Genomic DNA, 21,175 nt, shown 5'->3' with positions numbered 1-21,175 from the left:
AAAAAAAAAAAAAAAAGAGCAGGGGCGGCGAGAGAATGCCTCTTACGGACCAAGAGAACCTTATCCCTCGCAGAAAATGTCGGAGGGGGGAAAAGGAGAAGAAGAAGAATAGGGAATAGGAGAAAAAGGGGTATCCTGCGCCGGGAGGCCTCCTTGCCTCAACTCCAGCCAAATTCGTTTTTGATCGTCCCCCCTGTGCGAGACACCCCCGCGGTTTGTGACGCACCCACACACACACACACGCGCGCGCACATACACATAAACAAGGATGTACGCGGCCCTCTTTTGTCATAGCTGATCCACGCCAACGCCTGACGAGTGACTGAACACCCTGTGACCCAAAAGGAACCGATTCACCCAAAGAGAGCGCAACACAGAATCCAAAAAGAAGGCGAGTCGTTAATTCCGGCACTGGTCCTACGTCGAAACTGGCTCGGGTTGAACGTGCTGCGATGGTGGCTCGGCCGCTTCCGCCCACGCACCGTACAGACCCCTCTTGGCTCTGATCTTGATGCTCTCGCCGATCTTGGACTTGCCCTGCTCCACTTTGATAGCATCCTTGGTGGCCAGTACAAGAACCTCGAAGAACATCTTGGTCGCGTCGTGTCGCGTCGTAGTCTTCTCGGGGACTAGGTCCTGCAGTAACACGACGTTCTTCTGACGATGCGACTCGGAGGTCTCTCCCTGTGGGCCGAATCGCTCGCGAAGCAAATGAACGGCTGCTCTTGTGCCAGTGCTGACGGGCCCGTCGTCGGCTGGGTGCAGCAGTGGCATGGTCGTGTCTTCGAAATTTGGTAGCGGCGAGCCAGGACCTATATCGCCTTCCAAGTCATCTAGGCCCTGCACAGGCTCGGGCTCCAAACCGCGATCCTCGCCGGCCATGGGGGCTTGCTCATCATCGTGCCGCTGATCCTTGTCCTCGTCCTCGTCTGAGAACAGATCCGCAACACCGCTGTCTCGCTTGCGCTTGAGGTCTCCCGTACTGCGAATGAGGTCCACGGAGAGCACACCTCGCAGCTCAGGAGCCCAGCCCATGCTGCGACCGTCGCTAAAGATGTTGGTTACGAAGCCGCCGTTCTTCTGCATGTTCATAAGCTGCAGGAGCAGTGGGTCCCTCGGCAGGAAGGGGGGTTGCTTGGTAATCTTACTGTGGTCGACTTGCTGCTGCTTGATCTGCGCTGTGGATAATTCGAGCTGTGTGTCCATCTGAATGATCTTCCTGCGCTTAACGCGTTGGTTGGCCACGGCCAGCTCATCCGTCTGGTCGTACAGGTCGGTCTCATTGGGCCGGAAGGACTGCTCCAAATCGGGGTCCGGGTTTGAAAGCGGAGACAGCGTGTTGCGCTGGCGTTCAGGTGCGGGAGCAGGCAAATCCTTCATGTCGATTGTTGTGTCGAGCGCAAGATCATCCATTGGGATATCGTTGTCGTCAAGTCGCGGTAGTGCAGACGTGTCGCCCCCCTGGAAGTCGTTACCAAGGTCGAGTTCGAGGTCATCGTCTCTTAGAAGGGTCGGCTCGTCTCTGGAGTTGTTCAATGGTGTGGCTTCGCGACGGCCCACTTCCAGAGTGAGATCGTCGTCGCCGAGTCCCAAATCGAGTTCCAGGTCGTCGTCCTGCAGCAGACGCGGAGCCGACTTGGTCGCCGGCAAATCCAGGCTTTCTGTGATTAGCGATTGGGTGCCCCAGTCGAGAACAGCCGGATCATCTACGTCGCCTTTCCGGCGCACGGGCTGCGACAGCAGCAGATCTGGGTCGGCAAGGTTGGCGAAGAGGTCCACAGCCGTAATTCGATCCGGCAAGTTCAATGCTTCGGCACTGACAATGTGCGATTGGTCCGCCGGAAGGTCGACGTTGCCTGGACGGAAAGCCTGCGCGAAAGTCAGCGTTCTGAGGTTAGGAGGCGCGAACACAACAAACGAGCGCGCACGCGACGAGCGCAGCGTGCGGGGGCGAAAACAACGGTCGGAGTGTGGCGACGACGTACCAGCTTGATCTTAAGCAGAGCTTCGTTGCAATCGTCGAGCAGATACCCTGCCTTTCTCTTGTAGATCTTCACGACCCCGAGCAGTAGCTGACCGCTCAAGCGGAGCGCCATTGGCGCGCCAGACTCGTCGACCAACATGTCAACGCTGTCCTCGAGATTGGACTGCAAACAGTCCCGCTTGGACAGCTTTCTCTCCATGGTGGATGCGAGCCACACACGCGCCAGCGGGCCCGTCTTGGACAAGAGCACGTCGGAGTAGAACATGATTGCGACGGTTCAGATGCGCGGGGAGCGGAGGAGGTCGAGCAGGCCCGGCTGGGCGTGGTGTCGCGGGAAGATCGAGCTGGGACTTGGCTTGCTGTTGAGTAGCCGTTGAGTCTGGTATTCTAAGTATCACTGGGGGGGTGGGCGAACGATGAACGTTGGACGGGAGGAGGAGAATCGAGCGCGCGTCGGGATCCGGCCACGCTCTGTGACGGTCGGCAGCTTTTGTTTGTTCGTTGCCAGGAGGCGCGACGGGCGGTGGCTGGGGACGGTGCCTCAGGCATCTCAAGGCCACAAAACCAGCCTTGCCTGGAGCCTTTCAGACTGGATGAGACGAAGAAGACGCAGAGCAGAGGGCAGAGGACAGAGCGAGAAAGGGCCGATCCTCTGCGCGGGCGCAACGCAAGGCCTGTCGCCGTCCAGTCTCGTCACTTGCACGTCTAAGCCACCAAGCATGCGCTGTGTTTCTCCAACGTGAAGCGACGGAGCCGTCACCAGACCAGACTGCGACAGTCACACTGTAAAACGCGCGAGACTCTTGGGTGCGGCAGCAGAGACCGAGATCCATTCGACGCCCAACGAGAGGTGTCGTGCGCGCATCCGCACCGGCACCGTTGCTGCCGGGCACACGCATGCAGCCATGCACATGCATCTGGGCCACACGTAGCTGTAGCTGTCGACGGTCGACGTGTTCGCTGCGTTCGATGGTGTCGGTCCGCGCCCGCTTTGGAGCGTTCCGGACTTCCGCTGCTCCCATTGGTCATCTGGCCCCTCTCACGTCCACACCCAGACCTTCAGGAGTTTGGGCGCTTTCACGTCGCCAAAACGAGCCGGCATCCTCATTCCGTCTGCCATCCAGCGCATCCAGCCTTTTTGGCAAACCGACTCCACACGCACACATACTTCTTCACAACCCTCCTGCTCCCCCGCTCGTCATCTTCTTCACACAGCAATGTCGATCGCCTGTCTGACGTTCGCTTAGTCGTCGAGTCGTTGAGTCGTTGCTGCTTCGCTGCTTGCAAGTAGCCATTCTGAACCTTGCGTGAGACATTGACATAGCGATGCCACAATGTCCAAGTCGCCGCCCCCGGGTCTGCCACTGTACAATGAGCCCCCGCTGCAAAATGGAATGCTGCCTTCCATTGACGCGGTAGCATCGGCCTCGAGGTCGCCATCGCAATCTGCCAGACGCTCGAAGTCTGCCACCGTACGTGTCCACATCCCAGCTCCCCACGCACACGCCATCCTCCTGCCCGGTGCTTGCGAATTCCTCCGCCACGAGGGTCTTGATGAGGAACATGCTGACAATCGCTGTGCAGTCAACCACTTCCGAGTTCTCACTCCTCTCCCCCAAGGAAACGGCGGAGAGACTGTCCACCTCCTTGGCAAACGGGCTCACCCCGTCCGAAGCCACATCGAGGCTGATCACACATGGCCCCAATGAGCTTCCGCACGAGGAGGCAGAACCGCTTTGGCTGCGGTTCCTCAAACAGTTCAAAGAGACGCTCATCCTGCTGCTGCTTGGCTCCGCAGCCATCTCCTTCCTCATGGGCAACATCGACGACGGCGTCAGCATCACCGTCGCCGTCACAATTGTCGTCACGGTCGGCTTCGTGCAAGAATACAGATCTGAGAAGTCGCTGGAAGCTCTCAATCAGCTGGTTCCACACTTCGCGCACATCATCCGAGGCGACATGGCCGCAAGCTCGAGTGCCCAGCAGCAACTCGCCAGCGAGGAGACGTCCGAACTCAAGGACATTGACCAGGTCGCGCTGCTCGAGGAAGCTGAGAGCGTCTCCAAGACTGTGCCTGCGTCGCAGCTCGTGCCTGGTGATTTGGTCCTCTTCCACACAGGTGACCGCATACCAGCGGACATTCGCATCACGCACGCAGCGGACCTCTCAATTGACGAATCAAACTTGACAGGAGAGAACGAAGCGGTGCATAAGACGCCAGAGAAGCTCGCGCCCACGAACAGGAGCAGCGGCATGGATGGGAGGAACACGCCTTTTTATGCATCCCCGGCCACGGGTACGGTCGGCGCGGACATACGACTGAACGAGCAACGCAACATTGCGTTCATGGGCACGCTGGTAAGGTCTGGATACGGGCAGGGAATTGTCATTGGAACCGGGGCCAACACCGAGTTTGGCGCTATATCCGCTTCGTTGCAGGAGATTGAGAGTCCCAGGACTCCATTGCAACTGTCCATGGACAGGCTGGGCAAGGACCTAAGTTACGTCTCCTTCGCTGTGATAGGCTTCATCTGTCTGCTCGGCATGTGGCGTGGCTGGCCGTTCCTGGAGATTTTCCAGACGGGAGTGTCCCTGGCCGTGGCTGCTATTCCCGAAGGCCTGCCAATCATCGTAACCGTCACCCTCGCCTTGGGCGTGCTTCGCATGTCCAAGAGGCGGGCCATTGTGCGACGGCTGCCGAGCGTGGAGACCCTGGGCTCCGTGAACGTGGTGTGCAGCGACAAAACGGGCACGCTTACCACAAACCACATGACCGTCACCAAGCTATGGCATTTCGGCGCGGAGAAGCCGGCCGATGTAGCGCGCAAGACGGAGAGCAAAGACCTCGATTCCGCGACGAGCACGATACTCCGGATAGGAAACATCGTTAACCACGGCAGGCTGGTGCAGAGCGAGGCGAACTCGGCAGCTTCGGCAGCGGTCCTCTCATCCACGCTGGGCGATGACAACTCGAATGCCAGGAGCCGATGGACGGGTCAGCCCACAGACGTCGCCCTTCTCGACCTTTTGGACACCTTTGGCGAGGAGGACGTGCGGAGCCGGATCGGTGTGCGCAAGTTCGAAACGCCCTTCAGCTCCGAGCGCAAGTGGATGGGCGTTGTGATTAAGGGCTCCGAAGATGGCAGCTCCGACGTAGCGTACATAAAGGGTGCGTTGGAGATGGTCCTCAAGCGATGCGACACCTACATCACGGCCGATGGCCGCGAGATCATCCTCGACCAGAACAAGCGGCAGGAAGCCCTCGCGGCAGCGGAAGTCATGGCTCAGGATGGCCTTCGAGTTCTGGGTTTTGCGAGCGGCCAAATCAGGGAGAACAAATATTTGACCGCGTCAAGGGCTAAGAGCGGTCGCGCAACGCCTGGCTCTGCGACCGACCCCAAGAGTCCGATGAGTCCGCAGAATGACGAGGACGTGTATCAAGGATTGGCGTTTGCGGGATTGGTGGGCATGAGCGATCCGCCACGGAAGGGCGTGGATCGAAGCATCAGAAGGCTAATGGCGGGCGGCGTTAAGGTGATCATGATCACGGGCGACGCGGAGACGACGGCTGTGGCCATAGGAAAGAAGCTGGGGATGCCAGTGAGCAGCTCGTCGCTGGGTTCCTCGGTCCTGCGTGGAGACCAGCTGGACCAGATGTCGGACGAAGATCTGGAACAAGCCATCTCTACGACGACGATTTTTGCACGCACGTCGCCCGAGCACAAGCTCAAGATCGTGCGCGCTCTGCAGGCTCGCGGCAACGTGGTGGCTATGACGGGCGACGGCGTCAACGACGCGCCCGCGCTGAAGAAGGCGGACATTGGCATCTCGATGGGTAAGCTGGGCACTGACGTTGCCAAGGAGGCGGCGGACATGATTTTGACGGACGACGACTTCTCGACAATTCTGAACGCAATCGAAGAGGGCAAGGGTATCTTTTACAACATCCAGAACTTCATCACGTTCCAGCTCAGTACGTCGGCAGCGGCGCTGAGTCTGGTGCTGGTCAGCACGGTGTTTGGATGGAAGAATCCGCTTAACGCCATGCAGATCCTGTGGATCAGTATGTTTCTCTCTTTTTCCCCCGGTCCGCGCTGCCCACAAGACCTCGAAAGCTAACGAAGCGCTTGCAGATATCTTGATGGACGGCCCACCAGCACAGTCTCTGGGCGTCGAGCCCGTCGACCCCGCCGTCATGTCGCGCCCACCACGGTCCAAGACGGCGCGCGCCATCACGCCCGCGCTCCTCCGGCGCGTCATCACGCAGGCGTCCGTCATTATGCTCGGCACGCTACTCATCTACGTGAAGGAGATGGCGGACGGCTACACGGTCACGTCGCGCGACACAACCATGACCTTCACCTGCTTCGTGCTGTTCGACATGTTCAACGCACTTACGTGCCGCTCCGAGGGCAAATCGGTGCTCCTGGGCGAGGTCAAGTTCGGCGACAACAAGATGTTCAATTACGCGGTCGCGGGCAGTCTCATGGGACAGCTGTGCGTCATCTACTTCCCGCCGCTACAGAGCATCTTCCAGACCGAGAGCCTGGGCTTCTTCGATCTCGTAGGCCTGGTGATGCTGTGCAGCAGCGTCTTCTGGGTCGACGAGGGCAGAAAGTTCCTCAAGAGGAAGGCGCGGCGGATACCGGGGGGGTACAGTCGGATGGCGTAAGCGGGGTGCTTCCTTCCTTTTCGATCTGCACCAGGCGGTCTTTCTGCCGGAACCGCGTACGACGCACGTTTTGTGTTTTGGAAGGAGCGGAGGGAGCGGAGAAGTGCGCCGTGTAACACTAGAATTAGACTATTCTTATGAAACGAAAAGGCTGGAGTCAGCCTGTCACGTGAAGCTTTGGCCATGAGAGTCGTCCATTCAAAACGGCAGTCCCGCCTCCGGAAACAAACACCACAGTTCGTCCCTTCACACGTATTTTGAGATCCTAGGCACAATCAGCCGGACGCCGCACATGCCGAGAGGAGCGGGAAAAGAAAAGAAAGCATTGAAAAAGAGGCCGGGGGGAAGGGGGAATCTCTCACTCGATCAGGTTCTCGTCCGGGTCGCGAACATAAACGGACTTCAGCTTCCCCACCGCGCCCGTCCTTTCCACGATCTTGCCTCCCTCGAGGACCTCGATGTCCTTGCTTCTCAGCTCGGCAAGCACCTCCTCGACCGGCGTATCGGTCAGGAAGCACTACACGACCGTCAGATCGAACGGTCCACCGCGTCAAGGGCTCGGTTGGATTTTTTTTCTTTTTCTTCAGGCAAGAGAGAAGAAACGACGGCAGAAAAGGTACAAGGGCGAAAGTGGGAGGGAAGGGATCCCTGAGGGGGTAGGAGAAGAAGGGGGGGTTTTTGCTCACGACATCTGCGGAGCCGGGTAACGGCGTCTTGGCCTTGGGCTCGAACTCGCGCCCGGCTTGGTGGAGGTTGATCTTCTGCGAGCCGAAGACCAGCGCGTGGCTGCATGCGGCGACGGGAGCCGCGCAAAACGGTCAGCGAACATGAGGATGCACTGCCCTTTTTGTCGTTGGCTATTTGGCGGGCCGTTGTTGGGTCGGGCAGGGGGGAGGGAAGCGGGAATGGAGAAAGGCAGAGAGAGAGCGAGAGGAGTCTCACGACGTACGTACCGCTCGACGGAGGGGTCAGCTGGTGGGCGGAAGACCTCGTGGCGCATGCCCAGGTGCTGCGTGTACCAGCTCACGGTGGCGGGGATGGACCGGACCGTGAACACGATGTGGTCGAGGGCTCTGATAACGGTCTTGGAGGCCATCATGCTAGACGTGTACACATGTATCTTTTTGTGCTCTTCGCGCTGCTTTTTCGTTTGTTGGACCTATCCGGGACTGAGAGGATGGATGGAGTCCGTCTACATGGGGCAGGGAAAGGTGCAGTGACCCAACCGCCAGACCATTACATAACCGCTCAGCCCAACAGGCAGAATCAATCACGTTGAGGTTTCTATCCGCAAAGCGAAGAATCCGATGCTCAGGAGGTAGGAAAACAAGGTGGGAAATTCCACATGGTCTAATCATATGCAAGCAAAAGCTTGTGTACGCCCGGACCTCTGGGATGCTCCTGTACCGCTCTTCTGATCCGTTCGACAGAAGCCTTGCACAGGACAGTTTCTTCGATGTCAACATCGCACACTTGTTCCGTGACAAACTTGGACTGATGCCTAAGATGAGGAGCATCACACAGGATGTCTGCAATCCGCAAATGACAAGCCATGGCACCAGTGATTCGAGTCTCCAGGCGCACTTAAGTGGTCCGGCCAGATTGCGTGTGCCGGGGAAAACACATTCGCGGACTGAAAAGCAGTAACAGTTGTAGAACCCAAGCGGACTCAAGCAAACCTTCTGGTCGACAAAAGATGATGGGCTTGGGCTCGTGTGGAAATTTACGTTAGGTACTTCAGAATGCGTCTCCAGCCTCCACCCGCGGCCGGATGTTGTTACTGGGAGATCCTCCGCGAACCGTTCGCCTGTGCCCAGACTTTGCCAACCCTCGACGCCGCCTATCACGGCCGTTCGGCCCAAGCAGACATCCCTACGGGGCGAGCAGCAAAAGGTCCAGGCATCGCGCTAAGTCTCTTTGTCGTGGCCTCGTTCGTTCCTCTCTTTGTCCTCTTCAGCGCACAGGCACGTTCGCGGACGTGGCTGCGTTGACAGTCAGGCCAGTCGTCACGGACAGAATCGTTGATCTCTGCTTAGGTGGCCGGCCAGCCCTCGGCCTTGATGGCTTCCAGTTGGACTGGCGTCTGATCGAGCTGGATTTAACGGCACGAAGCTGCAACATCCAACTCCTGCCGCATTTCCCTTCTTTGTCCGTCCTGTGTGAGCCGCCATCCTGACCCGCTGCTTTCCGTGCGCACCCACCGGTGTGCTTATATCTGAGCTTGGTGCTGAGCTTCAAACATACATATATGTGATCTTCCGCTGAGTGATCGCCGGGTAAATTCGAACTCTGCAAGAGGCCTTAGCTTCAACCTTGCTCTCTGTCGTATTCTCGGCTTGCATATAATCAGCACGGCTTCATCTCCTAGTCACCTGTCAAGTCACTAGTCAACACCACAATTCAGGATGCACGTTCACATCTTGACTGTTGTCGTTGCTTTCTTGGGCTTCGTCTACGGTCTTCCGGCCTACGGTCCGCGCAGCAGCTGGCTCTCCTTGCCTCCGCCTTCGAAGCGAGCCGTGACCTGTCCAGGCACAGGCCAGAAGCAGTTCCTCCCCACGCTCAGAACGATCAATGACCCAACCACCGATCCAAAGATGTTCCATGTCGCCAATACCACAGCCGTGGTCAACCAGGTAGCAACGTTCTCAAACATTCCCGCAACTGCTAGCAACTTCGTCCTCTGGTGGGCACAGTCAGCTTCGCCGCCGGACTTCAGAGTCATTGGCGGCGGAACCGTCGCCGTCTATGCTCTTGATAGCTCTAAACTGCCCAGAGATGGAGCACTGACGCCGCAGGCCGTCGACGCCGCAGTGGACGCTGGCCTTGGGATTCCCGGAACCGGCGGTCGAGTGGGCGGAGCGGCGTTTGGTGGTTGGCCTGCTGTCAAGACGGCGCAGGATCACCTCGTCGGTCAGCTCAACGCCGGCAACAGAGCCGAGTTCAGCTTTAAGCTGTCGCTGGAGGACGCCTCCGACATCTGGTTGCTTCAAGACCAGCAGAACGGCTGGTTTTTGCGCTACGACTGTTGAGCTGACCAAACGGGCGGATGCAATGGTTAGGTCCTTGCTTGGCTTCGGATGGCTCCAAGGGAGTGACTTGTGAAGGGGGGAAACAAATGGGTGCTTTGTGAAGCGTCAAGCTTACACATATATCGATTGGGGAAAAAAAATCAGGCACATTATGATCTGTATGAGGGCATTGGTATGGCGTTGGTGACGAGAAATGGACCTTCCCGCTACATCCTTGGCTGGCGAATGGACGAAACACGTCCACATGTGAAGCAGAGGTGAATAATAATACATTCTACTTGCATCTACAAAGTTAAGACACCACGGAAATGTTTGCAAGTGAGACTTGAGTGCCTTCTCGTCGATGCTGAAGCTCAACAAGACCGTATCCGTGCATTCGCGGCATTCCGTTCTGCCTTGAGCCATAAATACTAGCCGTAGTCTGCGAGCCTAGACTGTGCGCGAAAGAAGTCGTGTGCCGTGAATCCAACAATCACCATGAAGATCCGGGCGCGGTCTAACCGTGGGGATAGGAATACTGCCCTTCTGCGTGCTGTCGACGCAGCTGTCAAAGACGAGCGTTGAACTCTCGTACGTCGCGATCGTCAGCTTTACACGGCCTGACATTTGCGCGAGGACCAGTTTGTGCTCGACGGCCTGATGATTCCTGTCCTACGCTGTCTTGTCCGCGATACCTACTATTGATTTTTCTCGACATCTAATTCCGCATGAGCGATGGGATTGTATGTGGAAGAACCCTGGCTGCGTTCAGAGGATCCAACCTGATAAGATCTGACTTCAAGGCGTCGAGCAGGCGTGAAGCGACCGTATACGTACATACTTATAAATAGATACATTTCCTGAGGGCGCAGAAATCTCAATCAAGCACATCTCGTAGCGATCCTCTCTTTGCCCTGGTCAAGAAAGCGCACGAGCTGTAAAAATAGGTGTGGAAAAATGCCACGCTCCGCGTCCACGTACAGCTTTCCACACCGATACGCAAAAACCAAAAAAAAAGAAAGAAAGGAAGCGAGCCTGTCACAAACTAGTCGCATCTCATATTCTTGAAGCTGTCGTCCGTCCAGCAGGTTCGTGCAGCGTCCTTCTCTGCGCAACCCTTGTGGCCGATCGTCCAGTCGCTGTCCGGAGCAAGCTGCTTTCAGACATCCGAACCTGCGGGATCCCCTTTTTTCCTTTTTCCTACACAGTTTCAACACACGTCCAACGGTTCCACGAAGGATTCAGCGACACAACGAGCGTAAGACCGGCTCCCTGATACAGTGGACTCTTGCAAATCGCACCTACGCTTTCTTGTTGTTTCTGCGCGCTCGCCCGGTTCAGCTTCTTCCGCAGTCTCTTGGTCCGCTGGCTCGGATCCAATAATTGCTGTGAAATTGCGACAGCACAAGCTCAGACCTTTGCCGTGGTCAACCAGCCAAGACAAGTTTCTTCTCATAGATCGCAAATCAGCCATCTCTTTCGGTTCAACTGCTTACATCTATCTAATGCCTGCGTCCAAGACATCTCTGAGCGTTTCACACCCCAAACGAAGCTTGTCAAGCATCAATATCTGCCTCTTGAGATTGCTCGCGGTGCATAATGTTCCTCGACTGGCACCATGTTTCTCTGGATATGCTTTCTGGTGCTTTAGATTAAATATAGTCCCATCCGCTCTTATGGCAATTTACACTTCCCCGTGGAAATGCATTGATCTCCCTCAGCATAAATTATCCTGTTATATTCGTTAATGCTTGTCCCCTCAGTGGAACATTGTCAGTTCCCGCTTACGCCATGATAGCGTCTCCGCTGCTACTTTTCCTGGTTGCTCTAGGCGATGCACTGGCTGTGAACAGTACTGCGCGGTCAGCGTATTCTCTCAAAGAGAGGCACCACGTACCGCCTGGCTGGCGAAACGTCGGCGATGCGCCCAGGGATGCGAAAATTGCGCTGCGTGTCGCATTGCGGCAAAGGAATTGGACAGAGCTAGAAAAGGAGCTGCTAGAAGGTGTGTCCATGTCGGACTGTTGTTCGCAGGTCTTATTGACGCTTCTACGGTGTCCGATCCGCACAACCAGAAGTACGGCCAGCATCTGTCGGGAGCTCAGGTTCGCGACTTCATACGGCCTACCGATGAGACTTCCGACCTTGTGCACGAATGGTTAGCGGAACATGGTCATGTTGCCTCTTTGCAGTACTCGCCTGCCAAAGACTGGATTACGCTCACCCTTCCCGTTTTCGAAGCGGAACGGCTGCTTGACACTCGATACTCGGTTTTTAGACATATCGACGGCTCTGAGCTCATAAGAGCGCCGCAATGGTCGCTTCCAGCTCATTTACATGATCATGTAGACACCATTCAGCCCACAACCTCATTCTTTCGTTTTCAGCGTCAAGCTGTGCAATGGCTTCAGTCCCCAGTGATGCCTGCCGCCGAGTTTGATATTAAGCCGCAGAGCGCTATCGCGGCAACAGGTCTTTCTGTAAGTGCCATCGAAAAGGTGTGCAATGCGAGCAACATCACACCAGAGTGCCTGAGCACACTGTATGGGACGATTGACTACACGCCAAAAGGTGGTGGAAAGAGCAAGATCGGGTATTGTAACTACCTTGAAGAAACCACCATTGCAACGGATCTCGCCATGTTTGTTGACACGTATAAGCCACAAGCAAAGGGAACATCAATCGACATTCGCATCGTGAACAACGGAGAAAATCAGCAAGTACTCGACGCAGCGAAGCTGAATGCGACGGCCGATGTCGAAGGCAATCTCGACGGCCAGACTATCGTTGGTCAGGTGTACCCAATCCCAGTGGTAGCTTACAATACTGGAGGTCGACCGCCGGTGACCACTCCTTACATTCCGGCCCCTGGCAAAAACGTCACAAACGAGCCATACCTGGAGTGGCTTGATTACATGCAAGGACTTGCTGACGGTGACCTACCAACAACGATCAGCACGTCTTATGGCGATGATGAGCAGTCTGTTCCACCGTCGTATGCTTCCAAGGTGTGTCAATCCTTTGCACAGCTTGGAAGTCGTGGCGTCACTCTACTCTTCTCGAGCGGTGATTCAGGGGTTGGCAACCGATCACCTACATCTGATAGATGCGAGATCTATCCCGACCCCGAAGTTGCCGCAAACGCAGTGCCGAACTTCATGCCCGCTTTTCCTGCCAGCTGCCCATATGTGACCACGGTCGGGGCCACCAAAGGGCTTGGCTCGAGCAATTTCAGCACCGAAGTTGCAGCGGGCTACCCAGCAAATATCAGCAACTATGCAAGCGGAGGTGGCTTTAGCAACTACTTCTCACGTCCAGCTTGGCAAGATAGTGTTGTGAGCGCTTATATGAAAGGTCTCACATCCAACGAAGTTGATCCAGCCATGTATAATCATTCTGGTCGCGCATATCCGGACCTCGCAGCCAATGGCCAGCACTATAGCATCGTGTATGACCAGAAATTCATCAGAGTTGACGGCACGAGTGCTAGTTCGCCGATGATGGCGTCAGTCATCGCACTCCTGAACGACGACCTTTTGGCGAATGGAAAGCCTCCCCTTGGCTTCATGAATCCATGGTTATACTCCATCGGTAAAGACGGATTCACAGATATAATCTCAGGCAGTGCAAAAGGTTGCGGTGTCGAAGGTTTTCCAGCGAAGCCTGGATGGGACGCGGTCACTGGTTTTGGAACTCCGGTGAGCCATATCTATCCCAGCACGGTTTCGAAAGTCCTAACCGCAGGCTCAGAACTTCGTCAAGCTTCGCGAGCTCGTCGGCACGCAGGCAAGACAGGCTTCGAGCCTGGCTGATGCCGGGTTCATCGACAAAGATGCTCGATCATGAACACAGGGCGTTTTGGGTTCTCGAAAGATGGGCGTTGGCACGAACGCGTCGACAATGCTTGCAGTCCAGCCCAGATGTATCTCAGTCTAAAGCGGCAATTGGGTAGGGTCTTCACAAGCCTTCCAACAGCATTGTGGCTCTCGCTCCTGTCTCCAGTTGACATATGAGCCCATCCCTGCCGCCTCTAGGAAGGCGCTCTTGCTCTTGAATCTTTGAGACTGAAACACGAAATGAGCAATGTGTTTACATGTTGAACAATGGTTCAAGAGACCGTATTCGTTCAGCCGGGCTCCAAATGCGGAGTTCTATGACTGTGCGAGACCCGATTTTAACATGCTGTTTGTGGGGTAGCTTATCCTTAAGGGAGACATCTTGGGTCGCTCGAAGGAGCAAGATGCTAGACGTACGGTTTGAGCTCGAGTTCGTCCAAACCTCAAATTTGCTACGTCTCTGGGGATACGTGAAGACAATCGGTTGCACTATATTCCGATATCTTTGAGTTTCTTCTCCTGCGCATAAGAGTCACGTTCTCAAAAGCCTGGCCTCAAAATCGTACAGTCCGGATCCAGTCATGAGTTCCAAAGTTGGGACAAGTGTACCTCTGTGGGTCAACACCAACTGTGGTTCTAGTTATGGCCAGTGCATGTCGAGTAAACAATAGAAGCTATCCTCTCTCTCCCTCACGCTTCTTCTTCTTCTCCGTCTTCTTTCTTTCATCCCTTCGCAAAAGCTTGAACTTCGAAACCGAGAAGACGGCAACTCTGCTCGCAGCAACTTTTTACAACAAGGATCACTTATAATCTTAAGCTATTATACGAGCACACGTACACGTATGTACAGATCTTCGCCAAGATCAACACCCTCTGACATCTCTCTAAGCAGGCTCTCAATACCACGCATCAACTGAACGACAAGCGTTCAGAAGGACTCTTTCTCTTCTCGTCACCTGTCTCTCAAACACATTAAAGCCAAACACCGGACGTTTGCTATTCGAAGTCCGACGTAATGGCTCAGTCATCAATAGCCAACATTAACGGCTTGACCATGAGAGCATATTCGACGCTCGGCGTCACGACGTCTGCCACAGAGGCGGATATCATGTCCGCATACCGCAAGCGCTCCCTGAAATGCCACCCAGACAAGGGGGGCGACCCAAAGGCGTTCCATGCACTGACCGACGCAAAAGACTACTGTCTGAAGCAACTCGAGCGTCCGGTGGAGCTCCGTGGCCTGCCAGAGGCGCGGCCACTGCAACAGCAACACACAGCACCGTTTCGACCATCCGAATGGATGGCGAATCCATATGCTCGGCCGCGTCAGAGGACCGCCGAAGAGATGGAAGACTGGTACGCGAGTACCTTTGGGAGTTCGAGCGAAGACGTCAGCTTCCAGCGCCAAAACTGGTTGAAAGCCTGGCTGCGCAAGCAGAAGGCGAAGAGGGAGGCAAAGAAGGCGGCCAAGGCCGCGGCGCGCCGTGCAGAACAGCGGCGGAGAGAGGAGGAGCGCCGCAGGGCAAGAGACGAAGAGGTCTACGCGTTCGCGAAAAGACTCACGAAAATGCAGGAGGAGCTTCGAGCGCAGGGCATCCGGTGCTAGGAAGAGTCGGTCATTGTTCGTACGCTGTACTTTATCATCTTCTGCCTTTGGCACTGTTGGAGAGAAAAAGCCACCGCGCTCCGGTGAGGTGGCAGCAAATCCATAGTTTGCATCGTGCTGAGGCTCACTTCTGTCCCGCGCGTCAGCGTCGTCCATTTCGCAGCCTGGAAGTTCCAGAACAATGACTCAGGTCTTCTCACGCAGCCTTCGTTGTGCCTCTTTCCTCACATTTGTCTCCTCTTGTCGAAGATGTTGCCTCAACCAACCCCCCCGTCTTGACCACAACATCGAGGTTTGATAGTTGTTTTTGTCCCTTTTCTTTCTTTTCTTTTTCTTTTTCTTTTTCTTCTTTCTACTTTGCGCTGGATAGAAAGATCAGTCCCCGTCGTCTCAGGCCCACCTTACGCGCCTGCCTTCATCGCTCCGCCGACGCCGCCATCCTGACATCTTTCTTCGTTCTAGAAATCGAGCCGGGACAGAAACGTCGTTCGTTGGGTTCGTCCAAGGCAAACTAAAAGCGGCGTCATCCCGTGCGTCCTCAGGCGGGAGTACCCGCCTCCGATGATCGGATCTGATACTACGACACTTCGATTTTCTCAGCGACGACAGGAATCGACGCCTCTCTCCCCTCCCCCCTCCCTTTCTCCGCGATAGTGAATTCCCCCCCGCGCGCGCGACGCCTTGAAGACGCTATAACACGCCTCCAGCCATGGCAGAGAACTCGGGCGTCACGGCCGCCGACATCGAGGCCAAGCTCAAGTCCAGTCTGGAAGCGACGCACGTCGAGATCGAGGATTTGTCAGGTGAGTGAGTCGAGTTCGTCGCGGGTTCTGTCTCCAGGCTGGGACGAGCCTGCCCCTCAGAGAAAGAAAACAAAGAGAAAAACCCACCCCCCGTTTGGTGGCTCTGACTGGTTCGGACTGCGAACAGGTGGCTGCGGCCAGATGTTCAACGCGACGATCGTCTCTCCGCAGTTCGCGAAGAAGATGACGCTCGCCAGGCACAGGCTCGTCAACGGGGTGCTGAAGGAGGAGATTGCAAAGATTCACGCTTGGACGCCCAAATGTTTCACGCCGGAAGAGTGGGAGAAGAAGCAGGGCGAACAGGCGGCCTCCAGCGCCTGATCGGACCTAAAGGCGCGAGACACTCGAGAATCGGTCCTCTATGCATGCCGTCGGGATTATTCAAAAGCACCGAGAGAAGTAATAGATTCACCACGGAATCTCGAGGCGCGCTTACAAAGATGCACATGAGCCGAAGGTGGCAGAGAACTCAACGAGGTGGCGGATATGCTTTAACAAGCGAATAGCACTCAGAGCCGCGCAATATTATACGCAACAGACTCGAAGTTATCCAGCACATAATGCCAGGAGGATCTGCTGTAGCAGCACATCATGCAAGAAGAGACCGTATAGTAAGCAGTGATGTGTCCAACCTGCCTTCCCCAACACCTCCAGTTGCCATAAACAAAAGCTCTCATGGAACTCCTTTTTAACTCCTCCGATATGGTATGCAAATTCCCGTTCAATGATGCCCCCGTTTACACACACACACACACACCTCACGCCGCTCTTTTTTTTTTTTTCTTTGTTTTTCCCCCTTCTTCGTGATTAATCCCTGAACTCCCTCAGTTTGTAGCGGCCGGCGCCACAACACTGGGCAGCGCTTCAATCTGCCTTATCAAGAAGCTCTTCTCATCCATGAACTGGTCGTCGTCCGTACGATCGTCCAAAAAGCCCGGTAGGAACCGGAGCAACCTCTCCCGGTTGCTTATCAGGATCTTCTGCACCTCCCTGCTCTTGTTTGGGTTCGCGACGAAGACCTTGAAGACGTGGAAGCCCTCGTAGTTGATCATGCGGCGGTCGTCGAGAAGGAGGCGCATGCACAACTTGAGGTGCTCACCTGATTCGACGTACTTGGTCATGACGTTGTAATTTGCACGGTCCAGGAGCAGTTCGCCAAGCAGCTTTATGGACTGTCGCTTGACGACATAGTTGTCGGACTGGACCAAGTACTTGTTATACTTGCTGAAGAACAGGTCAAAGTTCGTTTCCAGATACGTGGCTATCATCTCTTTGTGCTTGATGAGAATTTCCTGTGTTTGTCCGGCATTAGCGATCTTCACTTGCGCCCGTCAACTGCACACGGTGGCCATACCCTGAATGTGTTAAACGCATCCGTGCAGACTTCGAAGCTGCTCTTCACAATCCAGTCGAAGAATTTCCAAAATGCGCCCTCCCCACTGCACGGCTTTGTTGTGTCCACCTCGCTGAGATTGACCGCCTTGCCCTCTGGATTGGGCTCGTCGTACAAGATGAGCGCGGCAACAGCGTCGAATTTAAGGGCTTCGCGGAGAATGCCTCCGCAGGGCATTGCGCTCTCTTTTCTCTCGTACCCATTGCACAATGCGATTATGATCTGTGGTCGAGATTGTAAGACGTGGTGTAAGGCGATCGGTTCTGACGCGGGTGAGCCCGGCGCCTTGTATCGGAAGGCATTTGAGAAGATGAATTGCGTGTCTTTGCGAGCCTCGAATGGTATCTTGTGTATGCATGTCGCCAGGAGCATCAGGATGTCCTCGGACAGCAGTAAGTTCACGAGCTGATACTGCTGCTCGGGGCTTGCGTCTGTCTCTACAGTGAAGCGTCAGCCGGCCCACAACCTTCGTTTGGAGAAATACGCATGATCTCGATCATACCTTGCGTGCCCTGCAGTATCATCTTCATCTGGCTCAGCTTCTGCGCCAGCGACTCCTCGGACTAGATGTCGGTGTCAGCCCTGTGCCCGGTGATTTGCAAGCAGGTGGCGGCTCGCAGCGAAAACACACCTGTGTCGGGAGCTGGTCGACCGTCTGGATCTTGACCAGCAAGTCCTTCGCCGACCTCACCAAGTCCAGAACAACCTTCTGCTTGTTTCTCGAGAACAGGAAGGCCATTTCGCACGAGTGGCCGTTGACGATCAGCGGTCTGCGGTGTGTACGAGATTGGAGCGGGTTGTCGATCAAAGGAGGGGACGTTCTACCTCCAGAGCAGGAACGGAATTCATGTATGGGGCAAAAGAAGAAAAAGAAAAGAAAAAAGAGAGCGAATGGCTAGTCCGAGATCGGGTATGTTTGAAGGAGAGGGATCCGGGTCTTGAACGCAAAGGAAGGGAAAGGGAAGGTGTACAGAGTTATGATTACGGTTGTTGTGGTTCTGTTGTCATGGAGCACGGTGATAGACCTCATCATGTTTAACAAACAACGGGGGGGTCCGAGCGACGAGCAGGGCTGGGCCGTTGCCCGCTGATCGTGGGCGGTGCCTTGGCTGCTGGCCGCGCCCACCCTGCCCGCCCTTGTGGGCTCCCTGCGCTCCCTTGCGGGCTCCCTGCCCCTTTGCCCCTCCGTCCTGCTGCCCTACCATTCACTCGTCCCAGTATGTTTCACGGCTGGTTCTTCGTGGCAAAAGCGCCGCTGTAAATAGCGTATAAATTGAGCGGCTCTGCACGGCATGCGTTTCGCTCCATGGTATATACGAGCACTCCCAAACCGGTCTAGCAAACCAAGCCCTCGTGTCCTGATACAAACAGAAAAAAAAATGACTCGTACAGAGGGCCGGAGCCATGTCTTGTGCCATATGCATACAACGCCCGCCATGGGAGCTCGGAGCAAAGATTGTTCTCATAACCACCCAAAAAAACCAGTGTACCTCTTGCATTCGTCCCACATCGTCCAAGGCTGGCTGTTGTTCGCGAATAAAATCGAGAGTGCCGACCGTGCCTGGAGTTTCTTCGTGTCATCCCGTTCGTCGCGTTGGTATACAAACATCACCATGCTTGATCATAACTCAACATTGAACTCCCACCCATCTGAACGTTCGTTAGCAATGTCAGAACAAAGAGCCGTCCAAGTGCTAACTTACCTTTCTTTAGCTCTTGAGCCGTGTGCTCCAGAAGCGTAACGCGGCGCTTGTTGCAGTACGTCGTCTTGTCGAGAATCTCCCGTTTGAGACCGCCAATCTGGTCTACGGGCTTCTCAAACATCTCCGACAGGTTCTCGACGGCCATCTCTAGGTCCTTCTGGTTGTCTTCAAACATTTCCGTCTTGTTGTTTCGCGCAAGGTAGAAAGCGAACGCGTACGTCCACTTCAGAGTCTGGCGGCAGCTCTGCAGCGCCTGTGACGCCGCCTCCAAGAATTGCACGTCGATCCAGGACATGTTGGCCGTCGTCTGCAGCTGCGTCATCTTCTTCTCCGTCTTAAGATAGATATCCTTGTCCAGCTTGGCCGATTGTTCGTGGTTGGCGTATCTGTTGTAATAATGCAGGTAACGCTCCAACGACTGTCGCGACCTTGCCTGTGCATCTCGTGCTTCTTGACCGCTCTTCTCTTCGTATCGGTTGCAGTTGTACCAGCTCGTGCCGTGCTCTGACCACACGCCCATGCACATCCAGCAGAACTCGTTTCTGCACTTCCGACACGTCATGTGGTTGCATCCACCGTTCTTCTCGATGGTCGAGTGACACTTGGGACACTCTTTTGTGTTCGCTGAGATCCAGTTCGCCGTTTCCGAATCGTCCTCGCACTTCTTCAACCACTTCTTCACCAGACTGCACGGCGCTGGTTGATGGTCGTTGAGCGTACAGCCAAAGCAAAAGCTGTGCCCACACTTGCAGTGCACGCTAGGGACGATTCGCAAGAGATCTCGGGCTTTGACGTTGCAGTCGATGGCGTATACACAGTTTGGTGCCGGGCACCACTTGAGATTTTCGAGGTCGTCGACATATGTTCGTGTGAGAAGTTCATGATATCTGCCGCATGTTAGAACGGTCCCTGATGTATATCGGGCAATAGAAACCCACCTCTCCTGGAGATCGTCATCCACTAGCAGATCCAGTGACCTCGAATCCACGATCCGGTTGCAGTCATTGCCAGGGCACTTTATCCTGGCTGCCTCACCTTCCTCCTTGATCTTGGTTGCCAGGTACATCTTGTAGCAGTCCACGCAGAAGCGATGGCCACACTTCATGGCGTACGTCTTCTGCCCGGGCTCGTCGTTGCAGCAGATCTCACACAGGAACGGCTCGCTCATCTCCTCGATCTTTGTCTTGCCAGATTCGTCCTCCTCTAGACCAGTGGCCTCCAAGACCTCCTGCTGATTGTCGAGGTACTTCTCCATAAGCCTCTCTCTGTTCCATTTGAAACGCCTCAGGAGTATGGCGACGTTCTCCCGAGGCTGGCCCAGGAGGTGCTTGCACTCATCAACCTCACGATCCTGCAAGTCCTGGATGTCCTGCGGCGACAGAACCTTGAAGTCGACCTCGTACGACTTCTTTTTCTGCTTCGGGGGCTTATCTTGAGAGAACCCCACGTCGTCATCATCGTCGTCGTAGTCCTCGAGCTCGAGATCGGAGCCATCCCCGTCGCTCATGCCGCTGTCGTCGTCAAGCACGGGCTCGCCATCGCTGCTCTGCATGCTGAAGTCGTCGTCGGAGTCCGCCATGGAGACGGTCTCGGTGGCTGGGGTAAGAGGTGTAGTGGCGGTAGACGAGGTGTTGGTGGCGGCAGTCTTGACGGCGTGGGTGGCGACTTTCGCCTTGCTCTTTTTCGCGGCAGGTGGTTGCGAGAGTGGGAGATCGGACTGCGAGACTGCAGCGAGATCTTGGGCCTTCCTCTTCCTCGTCGTAGGGGCCGTGGTGGGATTTAAGGTGCCAGAGTCCCGCCGATGACGAGACGCAGGCGGACCGGGCTAAGTGGTGTGTGTCTGCGGGAGGTGGGCGTGACTGGACGGGTGGGATGGCAGCCGGTGGAGGCTTAGAAATGCGATGTCTCGATCGAGAATGACGAGCTCGCCGGGAGTCAACGACCGTGAGCCAGGAAGATATTCGCAGGCGGCTATGGGCAAAGGCGAGGCATTCGAGTTTTGAGGTTTGACTGTCTCGACTCAAGGCAGGCCCGGGTCAGGCTCGCCGGTTGGACTCAGGTTCACTTGCAGGCACCACAAGTCTTGCTAACTCGCTCAGGCAGCGTTCGGGCCCGCACGAAACGCCGCCGTCGCACGTCCGGACGGCCTTCGCAACGACGCTGTCTG

General features: G+C 55.6%; 9 protein-coding genes across 9 annotated transcripts; 5 read left to right on the top strand and 4 right to left on the bottom strand.

Annotated features, from left to right (window-relative positions):
• Window positions 1-15: 15 nt before the first annotated feature.
• PV09_03571 (uncharacterized protein) lies at window positions 16-2,462 on the bottom strand. The gene is made up of 2 exons (XM_016356787.1): window positions 1,986-2,462; window positions 16-1,869 (listed from the first exon to the last, which is right to left on the bottom strand). The coding sequence occupies exons 1-2, from the start codon at window positions 2,247-2,249 to the stop codon at window positions 418-420; spliced, it is 1,716 nt and encodes a 571-aa protein (XP_016215580.1). The 5' UTR covers window positions 2,250-2,462; the 3' UTR covers window positions 16-417.
• A 573-nt stretch (window positions 2,463-3,035) lies between these two features.
• On the top strand, window positions 3,036-7,098 carry PV09_03570 (uncharacterized protein). The gene is made up of 3 exons (XM_016356786.1): window positions 3,036-3,456; window positions 3,569-6,047; window positions 6,118-7,098. The coding sequence occupies exons 1-3, from the start codon at window positions 3,319-3,321 to the stop codon at window positions 6,654-6,656; spliced, it is 3,156 nt and encodes a 1,051-aa protein (XP_016215579.1). The 5' UTR covers window positions 3,036-3,318; the 3' UTR covers window positions 6,657-7,098.
• PV09_03569 (uncharacterized protein) lies at window positions 6,797-7,831 on the bottom strand. The gene is made up of 4 exons (XM_016356785.1): window positions 7,610-7,831; window positions 7,343-7,442; window positions 7,019-7,173; window positions 6,797-6,921 (listed from the first exon to the last, which is right to left on the bottom strand). Exons 1-4 carry the CDS (start codon window positions 7,753-7,755, stop codon window positions 6,903-6,905), a joined length of 420 nt encoding a protein of 139 aa, XP_016215578.1. The 5' UTR covers window positions 7,756-7,831; the 3' UTR covers window positions 6,797-6,902.
• A 901-nt stretch (window positions 7,832-8,732) lies between these two features.
• On the top strand, window positions 8,733-9,957 carry PV09_03568 (uncharacterized protein). Its single transcript, XM_016356784.1, has one exon. The coding sequence runs from the start codon at window positions 9,062-9,064 to the stop codon at window positions 9,686-9,688; it is 627 nt and encodes a 208-aa protein (XP_016215577.1). The 5' UTR covers window positions 8,733-9,061; the 3' UTR covers window positions 9,689-9,957.
• Window positions 9,958-11,458: 1,501 nt separating this feature from the next.
• On the top strand, window positions 11,459-13,513 carry PV09_03567 (uncharacterized protein; the record flags this gene model as incomplete). Its single annotated transcript, XM_016356783.1, has 3 exons — window positions 11,459-11,672; window positions 11,702-13,365; window positions 13,418-13,513. 3 exons carry the CDS (start codon window positions 11,459-11,461, stop codon window positions 13,511-13,513), a joined length of 1,974 nt encoding a protein of 657 aa, XP_016215576.1.
• Window positions 13,514-14,518: 1,005 nt separating this feature from the next.
• On the top strand, window positions 14,519-15,109 carry PV09_03566 (uncharacterized protein; the record flags this gene model as incomplete). The annotated part of the gene is made up of 1 exon (XM_016356782.1): window positions 14,519-15,109. One exon carries the CDS (start codon window positions 14,519-14,521, stop codon window positions 15,107-15,109), a length of 591 nt encoding a protein of 196 aa, XP_016215575.1.
• A 483-nt stretch (window positions 15,110-15,592) lies between these two features.
• Window positions 15,593-16,632, top strand: PV09_03565 (uncharacterized protein). The gene is made up of 2 exons (XM_016356781.1): window positions 15,593-15,912; window positions 16,040-16,632. The coding sequence occupies exons 1-2, from the start codon at window positions 15,819-15,821 to the stop codon at window positions 16,231-16,233; spliced, it is 288 nt and encodes a 95-aa protein (XP_016215574.1). The 5' UTR covers window positions 15,593-15,818; the 3' UTR covers window positions 16,234-16,632.
• A 104-nt stretch (window positions 16,633-16,736) lies between these two features.
• Window positions 16,737-18,044, bottom strand: PV09_03564 (uncharacterized protein; the record flags this gene model as incomplete). The annotated part of the gene is made up of 4 exons (XM_016356780.1): window positions 16,737-17,204; window positions 17,267-17,742; window positions 17,808-17,868; window positions 17,937-18,044. The coding sequence occupies 4 exons, from the start codon at window positions 18,042-18,044 to the stop codon at window positions 16,737-16,739; spliced, it is 1,113 nt and encodes a 370-aa protein (XP_016215573.1).
• Window positions 18,045-18,926: 882 nt separating this feature from the next.
• PV09_03563 (uncharacterized protein) lies at window positions 18,927-20,587 on the bottom strand (the record flags this gene model as incomplete). Its single annotated transcript, XM_016356779.1, has 3 exons — window positions 18,927-18,955; window positions 19,009-19,895; window positions 19,947-20,587. The coding sequence occupies 3 exons, from the start codon at window positions 20,585-20,587 to the stop codon at window positions 18,927-18,929; spliced, it is 1,557 nt and encodes a 518-aa protein (XP_016215572.1).
• Between the last annotated feature and the right edge of the window lie 588 nt (window positions 20,588-21,175).

Source organism: Verruconis gallopava (assembly GCF_000836295.1).
Source record: "Verruconis gallopava strain CBS 43764 unplaced genomic scaffold supercont1.9, whole genome shotgun sequence".
NCBI classification, from domain to species: Eukaryota; Fungi; Ascomycota; class Dothideomycetes; order Venturiales; family Sympoventuriaceae; genus Verruconis; species Verruconis gallopava.
This window is presented reverse-complemented; position numbering and strand designations above follow the sequence as displayed.